Below are 13,082 nucleotides of genomic sequence, written 5' to 3'. Positions count from 1 at the left end.
TCGTTACTTAGCTAAGTACGTGTTGGCTTGCCTTGCAAGCAAATGCAAAATGTCTCACTACAACAAAAAATGCCTATAACGGCATTTTTTTATGCCGTTATATATCAATTTATATGCCGCTACATATTTATGGCGGCGTATTTGTGGCATATCATCTTATGCCGCTCAAAACTACGCTGGTATAACGGCATTTTGAGAAATGCCACTACAAATAACCCTATAGTAGCGTTTAATCGGTCAATAGCGGCATATAAATATGCCACTATAAGTTAAAAAAATTAATTTACGTCTTTTGTGGCATATATAAATGTCACTATAAATATAACATCTATAGTGGCATTTTATAAATGCCATGATAGTAATGACTAATTGGACCTATAGTGGCATTTATAAACGCCGCAATAGATATATTTTAGTGAACTTGTAGTGGCATTTGTAACTGTCGCTATAGATCTATTTGATTGAACCTGTATAACCATCGTAATAGATTTGTTTGATTGAACCTTCATGGCATTTATAACCGTCGCAATAGATAATTGAAATTCATTCGATCAGCTATCATATTCAATATTAGAATCAATAAAAACCTGTGATTTTAAAATAAAATTCAACAAAATAAATACTCATTTCAAATAGATTTTCATACATTTATATTTTAAAAGAATGTTTACACAAAAAATGTATATTATAATGCTAAATGAATTGTTATAATACATATGAAACTTCAAAAAACATATCAAAATATTAATCAAAAGTCTTCATCCATTGGTTGATCATTATTGCTCCTTGTGTAGTATGTAATATCAACCTACAAAAAAATGCAAAGAAAAAATTAGAATAAGTACTTGGTTCAAAGGCTACAAAAAATTTCTATATTAGGACCTATTGAATTACTCAATATGAAAACATAGGAATTATCTAAAGAATATAGAAAGTAAATCCTTTCTTGGTGTTTATGGTGAGGCTTCATTTGTATAATACACAAACAACTTAAAAAGGTTCCTACACAAGGTCTCCCATGTTCTTTAGGGAAAAGCAAACCAAAACCTACAATACATGACAAGAATCAAGGTTTGAAAACTCCCAATGCAGGACCAAGAATCCTTTTCCCAAAGAAAAGATAGAAGGTCTCCTGCCAATTAATTATTGGGTAAAAAACTTAAACATACCCTGAGATTTCAGAAATTAACTTAAAAATACCAAAAGTTTTCTAAGTGGAGTTAAGTATACCTTGTGGGGTGACCCCACTGAACTTAAACATACCCTAAGTTTTTTTAAGTGGACTTAAGTGATCTCTTTATTGTTTCAAAAACCTTATTATGCCCTTTGATCAATGCTTCCAAGTTCAAGTTGGGCATTTCATTGTCTGCATGGTTCAAGTGGGCTTCTTCGTACAAGATAACTTAGCAACACTTGATGCCAATAATATCAAGGTGGGGAAATTAGAATATCAATTATGACATTGGAAGATGAAAACATTAGTAAACAATGCCAATAGGAATACCTAAAAGAAGTAAGAGAATACTGATCATATAGAGGGAGATTGGGAGATAGTTCCAGAAGCTGGAACTAGGATTTTAAGAAAAATTGTCTGTTAGATTGAGGTGTTAGCAAGGATTTTCAGGAAGGAGAAAACAATGAAGATGGGGAGGTGGGTTAGGGATCCTCTTAATTAATTCTTCCTACATTACATAGGTTAAACATGATAAGAAAGATTTGTTTTATCTTTATGGTTTTGTTTTTTAAAATTTGAAAAAATAATAAAGGGTAAAAGAGTCTTTAATGGCCATAGGGTATATTTATGTCCACCTTAAAAACTCATGGTATGTTTAAGTCAATTTATGAAATCTCAAGGTATGTTTAGGTATGAACTACCCAAGCTCATTAAATTGAAGAAAAGAATTAGTAGCACTACAATCAAATTCATTTTAGATTTTTGGTTTGTTTATCAAGTAAAATGGGCAGTCAAATGGACACTTCGAATGGCTATCAATCAAAATGGGTGAAATATATTATAGGTTCAGGTCTGTATACATTCTACTAGAGCTTCAAATAATTCAATCGATAGATAACAAAGAACTGTAATAAACCTAGAACCAATAAACAAACATCCTTGCTAATAAATCTAGCTCCTTTTTTTTTTTGCCTTTTTAGCTTCACATATCACTTAACTACTTCTTAGCTCTAATTAATTAAATCCACAAGTAAAGATTACTGCCCCAAGTTTGTATGATCTTGGGATTTTAGACATTCTTTACTGTCATAGTGTGTTAATTGAAATTACTGATTACTGTAGTGTTTAAATCCACAAGTAAAGATCACTGCCCCATGATCGGTTCCACTACAAATGTTTAATAGGATAAACACATAGAAACACAATGAAGTAGCCTAAACTAGAAGAATGCTCATATATGATAAAGTTGACTTCTAGAAGGGTGCCTATAAAGGGGTGAAATTTGGGTTAGGATGGGTTAATAATTTGTTAAGTTCTACATGGGCTCCCAACACTAACCCAAGAAGCACAAATTTCCAAACACTAATCTCATTACAGTTTCATGTACAACATTTGGGTCAAAAGTATCAAAGATCTTTGCTATCAATAGTTACTACCCATCCTTAATGGAAGCTTTCATGAAAGGTTAGCGGGTCCAAGGCTTGAGTACCCAGGTCTGTTTTCATTTGTATTGGTGCAAAAGCATGGAATAATCATTTGAATGCAAATCTTTCTAATGTATTTTTTGTTGAATTCAGTTCTTTCCTTTTTTCTAAATGCTAACAAGTGTATGCTGATAATTATAGAGAATAATAATTAGCAAGACATTTTCACTCAAAGCTTTCATGAACACTTTGAAGTAAAGATGAACTCACTCTTCTATGTGAGAAAAGGAGAATAATTGGGTGCTTTGAAGGTATTTCAAAGGAGGTCATTAGTGTGGGTTTTTGATCTTTTGTTGGTGATGGTAGCACACAGGAAGCAGTAAATAAGTGAGTTGCTCAAATTCGGAACCTAATTGAGGCTGCAGAGCAAGACTATGAGAAAGAAAAGTTTAACGAGAGAATTGAAACTCTCAGGTGGTGTTGTTGTCATTCAGGTTGAGGCACAAATAGAAATTGAATTAAAGGAAAAAGATTTAATAGTAGAAGATGCTCTTAATGCAACAAAGGCAGCTGTTGAGGAAGGCATTGTAGTTGGTGGTGGGTGCACCCTGTTAAGGCTTGCAGCAAAGGTTGATTTTGTAAAGGACACTCCTGATGATAATGAGCAAAAGGTTGGGGCAGACATTGCTAAAAGGGCTTTCAGCTACCCTCTGAAGTTGATTGCCAAGAAATTATTGTTACAATGCTGCAATTAGGAAACATGAGGGCTTGATGGCAGCTGGAATAATTTTCCATAGAAGAACAATAAACAAACTTGGGTTTTGGTTGCTCTTTGGTTTGATTTCTAATGACCCATCACCATATAATGAAATTGAAGCTCATATTTCTTGTGATGTATTAAGGGAAAGATGTAAATTCTTGACTTGTGCTAGACAAATGAGTGAAGCTTTAATTCAAGAAGGGAAAGGCCCCCAAATAGAATATCTGTTCTTGAAAGCACCTGTGTCCTTGTATGTTTTTGTTCAAGCAAAAAACAAGTTACAGAAATTGCTCTTTGTGGGCATTTCACCTATCTGAACTGTATTTGGAAGATGGATTGTGTGCATTTATTTCTCTTTGTGGGCTCCTATTTATGAATCTCCCTATTATCCTTTGTCTCAGCATAAGAGTGGTCCAAATAAGCTTAACCCCCATTGACTAAAATATTATCCTTTTCTAACGTCAAACTTTGCTAATAAATTTATGACACTTGAACCTATGATTCTTTATAAAACATACAACTTGATAGTCCCCCTTGTAGATTTAGCCAATTTCACGTACAGCTAACTTTTAGCTTTCATAGTAAATCTAGTAGTTTTGCTACCAAAGAGTTTGCATTACCAACAGGCCCTAAGAAGCTAGTCAAAATGCTTCCTATTTCACCCCTCTCTAATCATTTCTCCAACTCCATATGCACACGAGTTACCTAAGATGTACCCATCAATAACCTACCCATTTATCTATTCCTAACTTTCTAAATCATCAAACCCTTTGTTAACTGTAAAAGCTTTGTCAAGTTACATAGTCACATAAAAGCTTCTATCCCTTTATTCTTCATTACTAAAATGCTTATCATTAATAAAAAAAAGTACTAATTTTGTCACTTTTATGGTTTCATATATAGATTCTTCAAATGTCAAAAACATTCCACCAAATGTATAAAAACCTCTCCTCTGTTATACTTTTATAAGAACAAAAAAAAAACTGAATTTGTTGAGAAGAACAAAGCCAAAATATGATACCCTTAGCACTAGAAAATTAGGGTAATTATTTCTAATCATTATAGCAATAATACTTGATGCGGCACGATCCGCCAAATCATCCTCCATCAATACTCTTAGCTCGTCTTCAGCATATACCTTCAGACCCCTAGAGGGTTTATACTAAAAAATATTATCATATTTATCACACTACATACTCAAAATCTCTGGTATATAAATATCTAGCAAGCCAAATACAAGAGTGTCATGTTAAAGACAGCTGTTATGGTTTTTGGTTAGCAAATGACAAGGGTGATTTCGTTTTTGCAAAGTGTGGTCCCTGTAAAGTCGTTTCAGCTATATATGTAGAAGTTACAGCTGTGCTTGAATGTGTTCTTTCAATTAGAAGACTTGGTTTACAATCAGTAACCATTTTTTGTAACTCAACTAATGTTGTAAAAACTATCTCTCATAGGTTTTTTTATTATGATCCTGTTGTTTGGCCTTTGTTGCATGATCTGTATGCCATTTTAGGAGTGATAGTTGAGGTGATTAGTGTAAGTCGTGGTTCTGTTAGTGCAGCACATGCCTTAGCTGCTAAAGGTAAGTTTTGTGTGGAAGAATTCTGGGCAGTCCCGCTAGAGTGGATGCTCCCTCTATTGAAGTTTGAACTTTTCATGCACAGGTCAGAAAGAGCAGAGCCGCCAGAGTGGATGCTCCAAATGATTCATGTATGAAAGCGTTCCTAAAGCATTTAAATTTGGAGTATTGATTATAAAGAATTGACTTAAGCTTACAAGATACCTATAAACCAATTTTATCCAATTTGGATCCACTAAACAATTTTCAAACCAACATGACAAACCAATGAATGCTTTCTAATGCTCTAGGGAATAAACATGTCAAACACTTATATTTTCTTTTATCTTCTTAGAACTGTTATCTCTACATCAAGAAGTGTGGCACTAAAAGTTTCACTTTCCTCAAGCACCTTCTTGGCTTCAACTTAAATCTGTAAATTAGATTACACATGAAACAAGTAGACCATCATATATACTAATTCAATTTAACTCAACTTAGCCTTGTCTAGGAAAAGTAGGATATTTGAAATTCTTAATAATTTATAGCCTTTTCATTTTTGTTCTTCTGTGATCCATGAGCTTAAGAAGCATCATAACTGAACTTGCAATGACATGGATAAATCCAAAAGAAACAACATGATAACAACAGGGAGAAGGCTAACTGCTGAGGTTTAACAGAAATAAAACTACCCAGAAAATTTGATGTTTGAGAGGACTAAACTTGAAGGTTCTGTTAAGAGCACAAAGTTAAAGCTTACATGGCTCCCTAAAACTAATAAATTGGCTAAATCTCTCACTAGCCAAGTCTGACTACGGACTACCCAATTACAAAAAGGAAGGTAAATTAGAAACTGTTGATAAGAAAAAATCATAACCCAAGAAAGTGCAAATCAGTCGTTTCTATAAGAATAGAAAATCTTGTTCATGAACTTGATAAACTTAAGGTTAATACATGGGTTTGCTCAGGAAACAAATGCCATGTCTATTTCTGTGATGGATGTCTGGTTTTCTCTGTTCTTGTCACTTCTATATTAACAAGAACCCATATCTCCTACATCTAAACAAGATAGTTTAATTAAAAAACCAGGTTAAGGAGGTATAGCCCATACAAAAACCAAAAAAAAAACAAAAAACAAAAAAAGCTGTTACGTCTAAACCCAACGATTCTATTTGTCTGAATTGAAGGTGTGGTTCTTCAAGAAACAATATATGGTATCAAAAATGAAATATTGCATGGATCGATACTAAGAAAAATGGCCACATGCATATAGGGAATGTTTCAAAATTGAAATATTGAAGGTGTGCTTATTTTCCCTTCACAATACTAAGAAAAATAACCGCATGCATACAACTTCTATTATAGGAAAAATAACAGGGAAGGTAGGAATCAAAACTAACCAGCTATAATTGAAGTTTGAAATGACCCGTGGTTTCACTCTTCATTCAGAGAAGAAATGGCTCAACTGCAATGACAAGGTGAAGTTAGAACGAATAAAAATAATGAAGATTAAAAATACCTATTAAAGCTTGGAGAAACTAAGAAGCCTGATGAGGGAAATAATGGTTCAGATGAACCAAATAAGATTTCTAAGGCAAAATCGAACAAATGGCCTCAGAAAATAGACGTAGACAGAGGTATAGAGTGATGAAAACAGGAATGTGAACACACTGGGTTCAAGGGTCGGCAGCTTTTGGCGCAGAGTTCTTCCACAACCAATTCTTCTAGGGTCAGCAGCTTTCGGATTCTTTCACGAGCACTTCTGATGTTAGAGTCTTGCATGAGCGGGAAGGCGATGCAAAGAGGAAATGCACGGAGATGGCAGGGAGATGAATGTGAAGAGAGCCAGTTGGGGGAGGAAGGAAATCAGACACAGAGAACATGAGCGGGAAATCTATGCGCCCATTTGGTTTGTTTTCCCTAAATCCATATTAAATGGCAGCAAATAAATCATATGTATGGTGGCGTTTAAATGCTTTTTTTTTTTTTTACTATCATTTATTGCAAATACGCGTATGAGATATAATGTAGCGGCAATTTAAAAATTTTCGGTTAAAACAAGAAAATGGTGGCATTTTTCAAGATGCACCACTATAGATGATTTATAGTGGCATTTAATAAAATGCCCCAATAAAAAACGCCATTATAACCAAAATTTGTTGTAATATTTTAACTATCAATAGTTTGAAGTTGTCTCATTAAAAAAAAAAAAAGTAAATTTTCCTCTAAAATTTCAACATATAAGAAGTCAATTCTACAATTGGAATTCTAATTAAAAGGGAAAGAGCCCATGATAGTAGAAATTTAAAAACGGAAAAAACAAATTTGTAAAGTTGAAGAGTTGAGTTCAACTTGATTGGTCCCATGGATATGAACCAATTGATGGTCCCTCAGTCGGTAGGTTTTCGGGTTGTTTGCAACAGAGGCTTGGGATCAGATCCCACTTCCACCAGAATTGCAGGGGGTTATGGGTTTGGGTCGGAATACCATTGGTCAAAGCTTTTTCGATATCATACCTTTCTTGCACCATACCATAGATTTTTCCAAAATTTACAGTTTTTATTGCGGAGTTGAAAATGTTTTTCTCACCATAGCTAGTCTACTGTCTCATACAAAATGCAAAAGATCATCATGCTTCAAACTTGGAAATCCTTATGTCTTAACTAGATGCTCCTAATCTATACGCAGGAAGTATCATTATTTGTTATTTTAATACTTATGGAGCATGGTTTTTAAAACCGGATCGGACCGGAAAAATCGGAAATCGGTCCGTTTTTCCTTAAAACCACTTTTTTCATAAAATCGTTGATTTTGGTTAGTAAACTGTTAAATCAGCCGGTTAATCGTTCGAATGATTTTGACCGTTTTTTATTTTTTTTTATTTCTTTTGTCAAAATGAGTTGACCATTTGGGTTCGGACTGTTCGACAGTAATCGAACCCCTAACCGATTCAGTCACTGGGTCGATTTTAAAAACCATGCTATAGAGTACAAAATACTTGGATGCGTAAGTTAGAAAGAATCGTCAAGAAATTGTATTAATTAAAGATCACATAAATATCTGAAACAAAAGCGCAGAATCAGAACTTGTAATAATCAAACCGGATCAATGCAGGAAATTCTTTGCAATTTATTAAATTAGGACAAGAGTTACATTCCATACATGAATCAAATGAAGATTAAGCGAAAGAAGTTTGTCTTTTTCTGGCAATTTTATAGATTGAAAGCAGAAATTAATTAAAGCCCAAAAATTCTTGGGGGCTAAGGAGCCAAGTCTTTCCATTCACATAATACGCCCCTATAAAAGGCTTTGCCTCCTTATCTGTTAGTGTTCTGGCCCAACGCACTCTTCCAGTCAAGTTGGCACCCGGTCCGCTGCACTTATACTCTCCGTAATACACACTTCTGTAGAGAAATTTTTAGTTTGACACATGAGAGCATCCAGCAGGTGTGAATGTAAAGCATGTTCAAGTTCAACAATTAATTCATAATAGCAATGTGTATGTCTGAACCTTTGTAAGTTGCCTTTGGCCGTTTACATTTATTTGTTTTAGTGATTTGTGGGGACGTATTAGCCCCGTTACTTTTATTATCAAAAATAAAAAAGACATTATCCTCGAGAGTTGGGACACCATCTATTTACTCGGTTCATCTCGACGAATACACGGTGATGTCATGCATAAATCCACTAGGACTTGATAGGGCTATGGGTCGGGTTGGATCAATCGGACCCAAATCAATTGGGTCGCTATTGATTTTAGGGTTGATTCAGTTTTTGATCTATTATGATATATAGTATAATTAATATCATAAATAACTATTTAATATAGGGTTGGGGCGGGAAATTCACTCCCCATCCCCGTCCCCAATTGAGTAGCACTATCAATCCCGCCTCCTTTCCCATTAAGCCAATCTTCATCAGGGTCGAGGAAGTCGGGTACCCGACGTCGGGGATGGAGAAAACTGAGAGTTAAAAAGTTAATCAGCCCCTAACACAACCACCGGCATGGTTGTGAAAACTGGATCGGACCAAACAGTTGAACAAGTTGACTCAGAAACTGTCTAGACAACATTTCATTTCACGGTTTTCACTCTAAAACCATTCCTGGGCCAAAACTATTGACTTGGTTAGCGATCCACTGACCCAGACAATTGAACCATCAACATTTTGGCCCAAATAACGATTTTTTTGGTCTTTTTATTTTAATTATTTTTTAAATCAAAACAGACCGTCCAATTGAACTGGACAGTTGGATTTGGACCTTTTGACCTGGAAACGGGTGGCTAAAATGGTTCCATGTTGAAACCTTGCCACCAGTTATAAAATACAGATGCGGCTAAACCCCAACAAAGAAAAAATATTCTCCTCTCAACACAGAAACCCTTTTGGATCTTTCTATGTTTTCTTTTTGGTACCTGCAATGCATCTTTGGCCCCCATACACTGACACATTTAATAGGATTAGTGGTGGTGGAGATGCATTGCAGCCATTCACTACGCAGATATGACCAACTGAGCAAATAATGGGCCATCAATCGGCGGATACCTTTAATATTTTGATAAAGAATGCGTAGAAAAAACAAGCAAGTAATGATGTGTGGACTTACGACTCTCGCTTCTGATCGCCCCAGTCGCTCCATCCTTGAGGCAAAACAACTTTGTCCATGTATGTATAAGAGAAGATAACCCTGGAACGATCGCCCCATGCTCTTCCCAGATACACTAGGCCACTCCCTGTGACAACGCTATCTTTGAATGAAAAGCCACTAGACAAGGAGATGTTTGTTCTCTTTTGGGCGGTCAGAGATGCCACCTTCTTTGATATTGAGTTCAAATAGCAATTCTGCACATACACACAATGTTCAAAGTGTGAGAACCAAGTCCAAAAACTAATTAAATCATAAATTCGAAACTCTACACTCTACAGAGACTGCTATCTCCAGTATCATCAGAAAAATATTGACTAAAAATACAGACCTCGTATAAGGATCTCCCATATCCGAAGATGAAGTCTACAGAGCCTTGTATGAAGCAGTTGTTGAAGTAGTGAAGGCCTTTGTGATCATACAGAGTGTCCTGACTTCCATAGAAACTGCAATTATGGAATGCAGCTTTATTGCCGGAGATGCGAAGGGCTACGGCTTGTTCTCCGGTTGATCCAATATCATGTGGAGCCGTATTCTACAATGCAAGCACAAAAGTAGGAAGCCAAAATTTTGGAAACATTAGTGGAAACAAAGTTATAAATAATAGGGGTGTCAATCGACTGGTTTTGGATTGGATCCATCCTTGGAGGGACTAATAAGAAAGACATAATGAATTGAACCAGTTACCCATATTTAATGGTCCAAAGTATTTATTGGATTGGACCTGATCCATCCATAATGGATTTATATTATATTGGATTGGGTCGGATTGAACCAATATCCGGTTCATTGATAAAAGATAAGAATACAAGTGTCAAATGGATGGTGCAGAATATTCATCGATCAGAGTGGATTGGACGTGGTCCATCTGTATTGGACTCATATTAGATTGGATCTGATTGAACCAAATCATGCCAATAAACGTGCTAATTAAAGAAATTAGAGTTGAAGAAAGGTCTGGTAGGATACATGGGAGTTCAATTATCAAAGATGAGAGTGACTCATTTTTCTCATAAACTAATTAATGTACCTCAAATATTATATTGATAGCTACAAAATAATCGGCATTGACGCCCACTGTCGCACTCTGAAAGGTCTTCAAGGGTTTGCCATCTCTTCCAGTTCCTGAAGCCGTGTCATTCCCGGTTATGGTCGGTGGATTGGCTGAATCCCCCAGAAATGTAATAAAAGGTTGTGACCTGGGGATCAAAATCTTCTCCCTAGACAACATGAACAAGTTATTTACTATGTCCCTCCTCGGCCCTCCTCACCCTATTAATTATTTAAAGATTCTAATTAAAAGAAAGCTCCAACTAAAGAACAGTACAATTCATACATACCCATCTAAACTCTAATTAAATAGTTTACAGCCAAAAGCAATTTTTGTATATATATGTAATGTAGTGACTGTTTCTTTTGATGGGTTTAAGTAAGTCATCTTTAAATATGCCCATTGTCATCAATGGATGATGATGATGAATTTTTTATTTACTTTCTCAAATCTCAACCCACCAATGAAATTGAAAATTCATTAACTATATAATTAACTAGAGAACCATAGTTTGAACTTTGAAGTATTATCTAAACTTGCCAAAAACCAATAATCCCAAGATGATGATTATTGAAGAGCACAGTCCAAAAACAATTCTATCTACACGTACCTATAAACACCTGGGTTTATTTCCAAGATGACTCTTCTGGTGTTCTTTAATGGGATGTCATCAAGAGCTTCCTGGATGCTAGAGTAATCACCAGTCCCATCTTGACTAACTCTCACTCTCACTTTATTCAACTCGGCCTTCTTCAGCTTCGTATCCAAACCCTTGAGGTCAGCGGCGGGCCGTGCTCCTCGTCGACCAGTACTACTGGTGGCCTCTGCTCCAAGAGTGGTCTTCTTCTGATGGTCCCTCACATTCCATGATAACCATTTCTCAAAATCACCTTTCCTCTCTTGACTCTGCAACTGTAAAGAAGGGAGAGTGCAGAGGGCAAGCAGCAGAAGCAAGAGAAGAAGATTGATTCCGTTGTTCCAAGCCATCAAAGTACTACTGGTTATATTAAACCCAACTAGTGTTCTGGAAAAAGAATGCAACCACAAAGATGCCTTAAATATTGGAAATATATAAGCCATTAAAATAGCATTGTACAGTTATTTAATTATAAAATTCATAAACCTAACCTCTAGTCAGTAGTCACCAAGGCAGTGCTTTTGGGTTGCCATTTCTTCTCTGTAACATTTTCTTTGTACTGGCACCTAAATTAAATACGGGACGCCATTGTGGTATGTCGAATTAAGTCACCACTCATAATTAATTAATAATTCATGGGAAAAATGAATTAGATGGGCCTACTATGCTCAGACCATTAGATGGATTCATATATATATATATGGGCTTACATCCTCCAAACAAGTAACATGCATGGGCATGGCATGGGGGCACAAGAGACATCCCCTCATTCGGTTCAGTGATTTATGGGAGCAATTATATTTGGTGGTTCATTCAGTATTTAAACTTTGGTACAAAATCTTCTACCCAAACAAAAAAAAAAAAAAATCCAAGGCAAAATATCTCGAAATATATACGGATTCTGGTTGAATGGCTGATATAGACGACAAATAGTTAATGTTAGTGACGAAGGAAAGAGAGATGAATAAAAATAAGAGTGCAGAATTAGCTGTCCTCCATCTGGTTATTGTTTTGATGGTTTCAACTTTCAAGTGTAATACATTATCTTGTTGTGTTTTTTTGTCTTTTTCCATTGTTGATGGGCTCCGTGGCATATGAAGCATTGTATCAATATACAAAACACAGGTGATGTCAACCATGCGCACATACTCTCTTTGCTGACATCACAGCACCACTACGCTGTGAGAGAGAGAGAGAACGAATGAATATTTGAACCAATGGATGAATGAATTATAAATCCATCCATTCGGATTAACTGTGCACTTGATGGCTGTGTAAGAGGCTATTCAATCAATAATAAGCCCCCACGTCAGCCTGAGAGATCAGAGTTGGATTTATTCCTCACAAAATTCGTCATCACACCCACCTCACAGCCCTTGTAGCTGCTGTATAGTGGGAACATCTTACAGTGGCGATATGTGACTGCAATTCAAGGCGAGTAAGTGTATCTAGAGAATAGTGGGCAGAAAATCCAAACGCCATTAGAATGAATCCTTTATCGTTTGTATGTACATAACTACATATCTAACATTCCAGATAGACTTCCATTAGGGCAAACCTGTGTCCATACCATTCTAACAGCCTTTTGCAATCTTATATTGAGAATATCTCCCTTATGAAATAAAGCACATAAGTACGGAGATATTCTCAATGCAAGACAGTAAAGGACTAAAGGCTGCTTGAAGCCAAACTCCTAAAGTTCAAAGTATATGCATTGTTCCATGCTCATCCAGCCGATCTTTTGGCCCGATGGGCTAAACATCCAAGGAAGGAGCAACTGGCTCACTAACCCATTGTAGTGGTATAGTGGTAGCCACCCAGATACCCAGTATG

At 35.9% G+C, this 13,082-nt stretch overlaps 1 protein-coding gene across 5 annotated transcripts; it reads right to left on the bottom strand.

Moving 5' to 3' along the window:
- Positions 1–622: 622 nt before the first annotated feature.
- On the bottom strand, positions 623–11,897 carry LOC104611220 (putative pectinesterase 53). Of its 5 annotated transcripts, none has more exons than XR_002023445.2 (6): positions 11,223–11,701; positions 10,592–10,781; positions 9,893–10,096; positions 9,523–9,758; positions 6,317–6,381; positions 623–808 (listed from the first exon to the last, which is right to left on the bottom strand). XR_002023445.2 is itself a non-coding variant. In XM_010278185.3 (6 exons), exons 2-6 carry the CDS (start codon positions 11,597–11,599, stop codon positions 8,149–8,151), a joined length of 1,179 nt encoding a protein of 392 aa, XP_010276487.1. In that variant the 5' UTR covers positions 11,600–11,636; positions 11,741–11,897; the 3' UTR covers positions 8,026–8,148. The 5 variants fall into 5 exon arrangements, 4 of the variants coding, with proteins under 4 accessions (XP_010276487.1, XP_088758853.1, XP_010276488.2 ...); XM_010278185.3 differs by lacking the exons at positions 623–808; positions 6,317–6,381 and adding exons at positions 8,026–8,320; positions 11,741–11,897 and having other exon boundaries at positions 11,223–11,636; XM_088902727.1 differs by lacking the exons at positions 623–808; positions 6,317–6,381 and adding exons at positions 8,026–8,094; positions 8,147–8,320 and having other exon boundaries at positions 11,223–11,698.
- Between the last annotated feature and the right edge of the window lie 1,185 nt (positions 11,898–13,082).

The sequence above is a fragment of the Nelumbo nucifera genome, chromosome 4 (assembly GCF_055504915.1).
Source record: "Nelumbo nucifera cultivar China Antique chromosome 4, China Antique-T2T, whole genome shotgun sequence".
Taxonomy (NCBI): domain Eukaryota; kingdom Viridiplantae; phylum Streptophyta; class Magnoliopsida; order Proteales; family Nelumbonaceae; genus Nelumbo; species Nelumbo nucifera.
The sequence above is the reverse complement of the archived record's forward strand: the minus strand, read 5'-3'. Positions and strand labels throughout refer to the sequence as shown.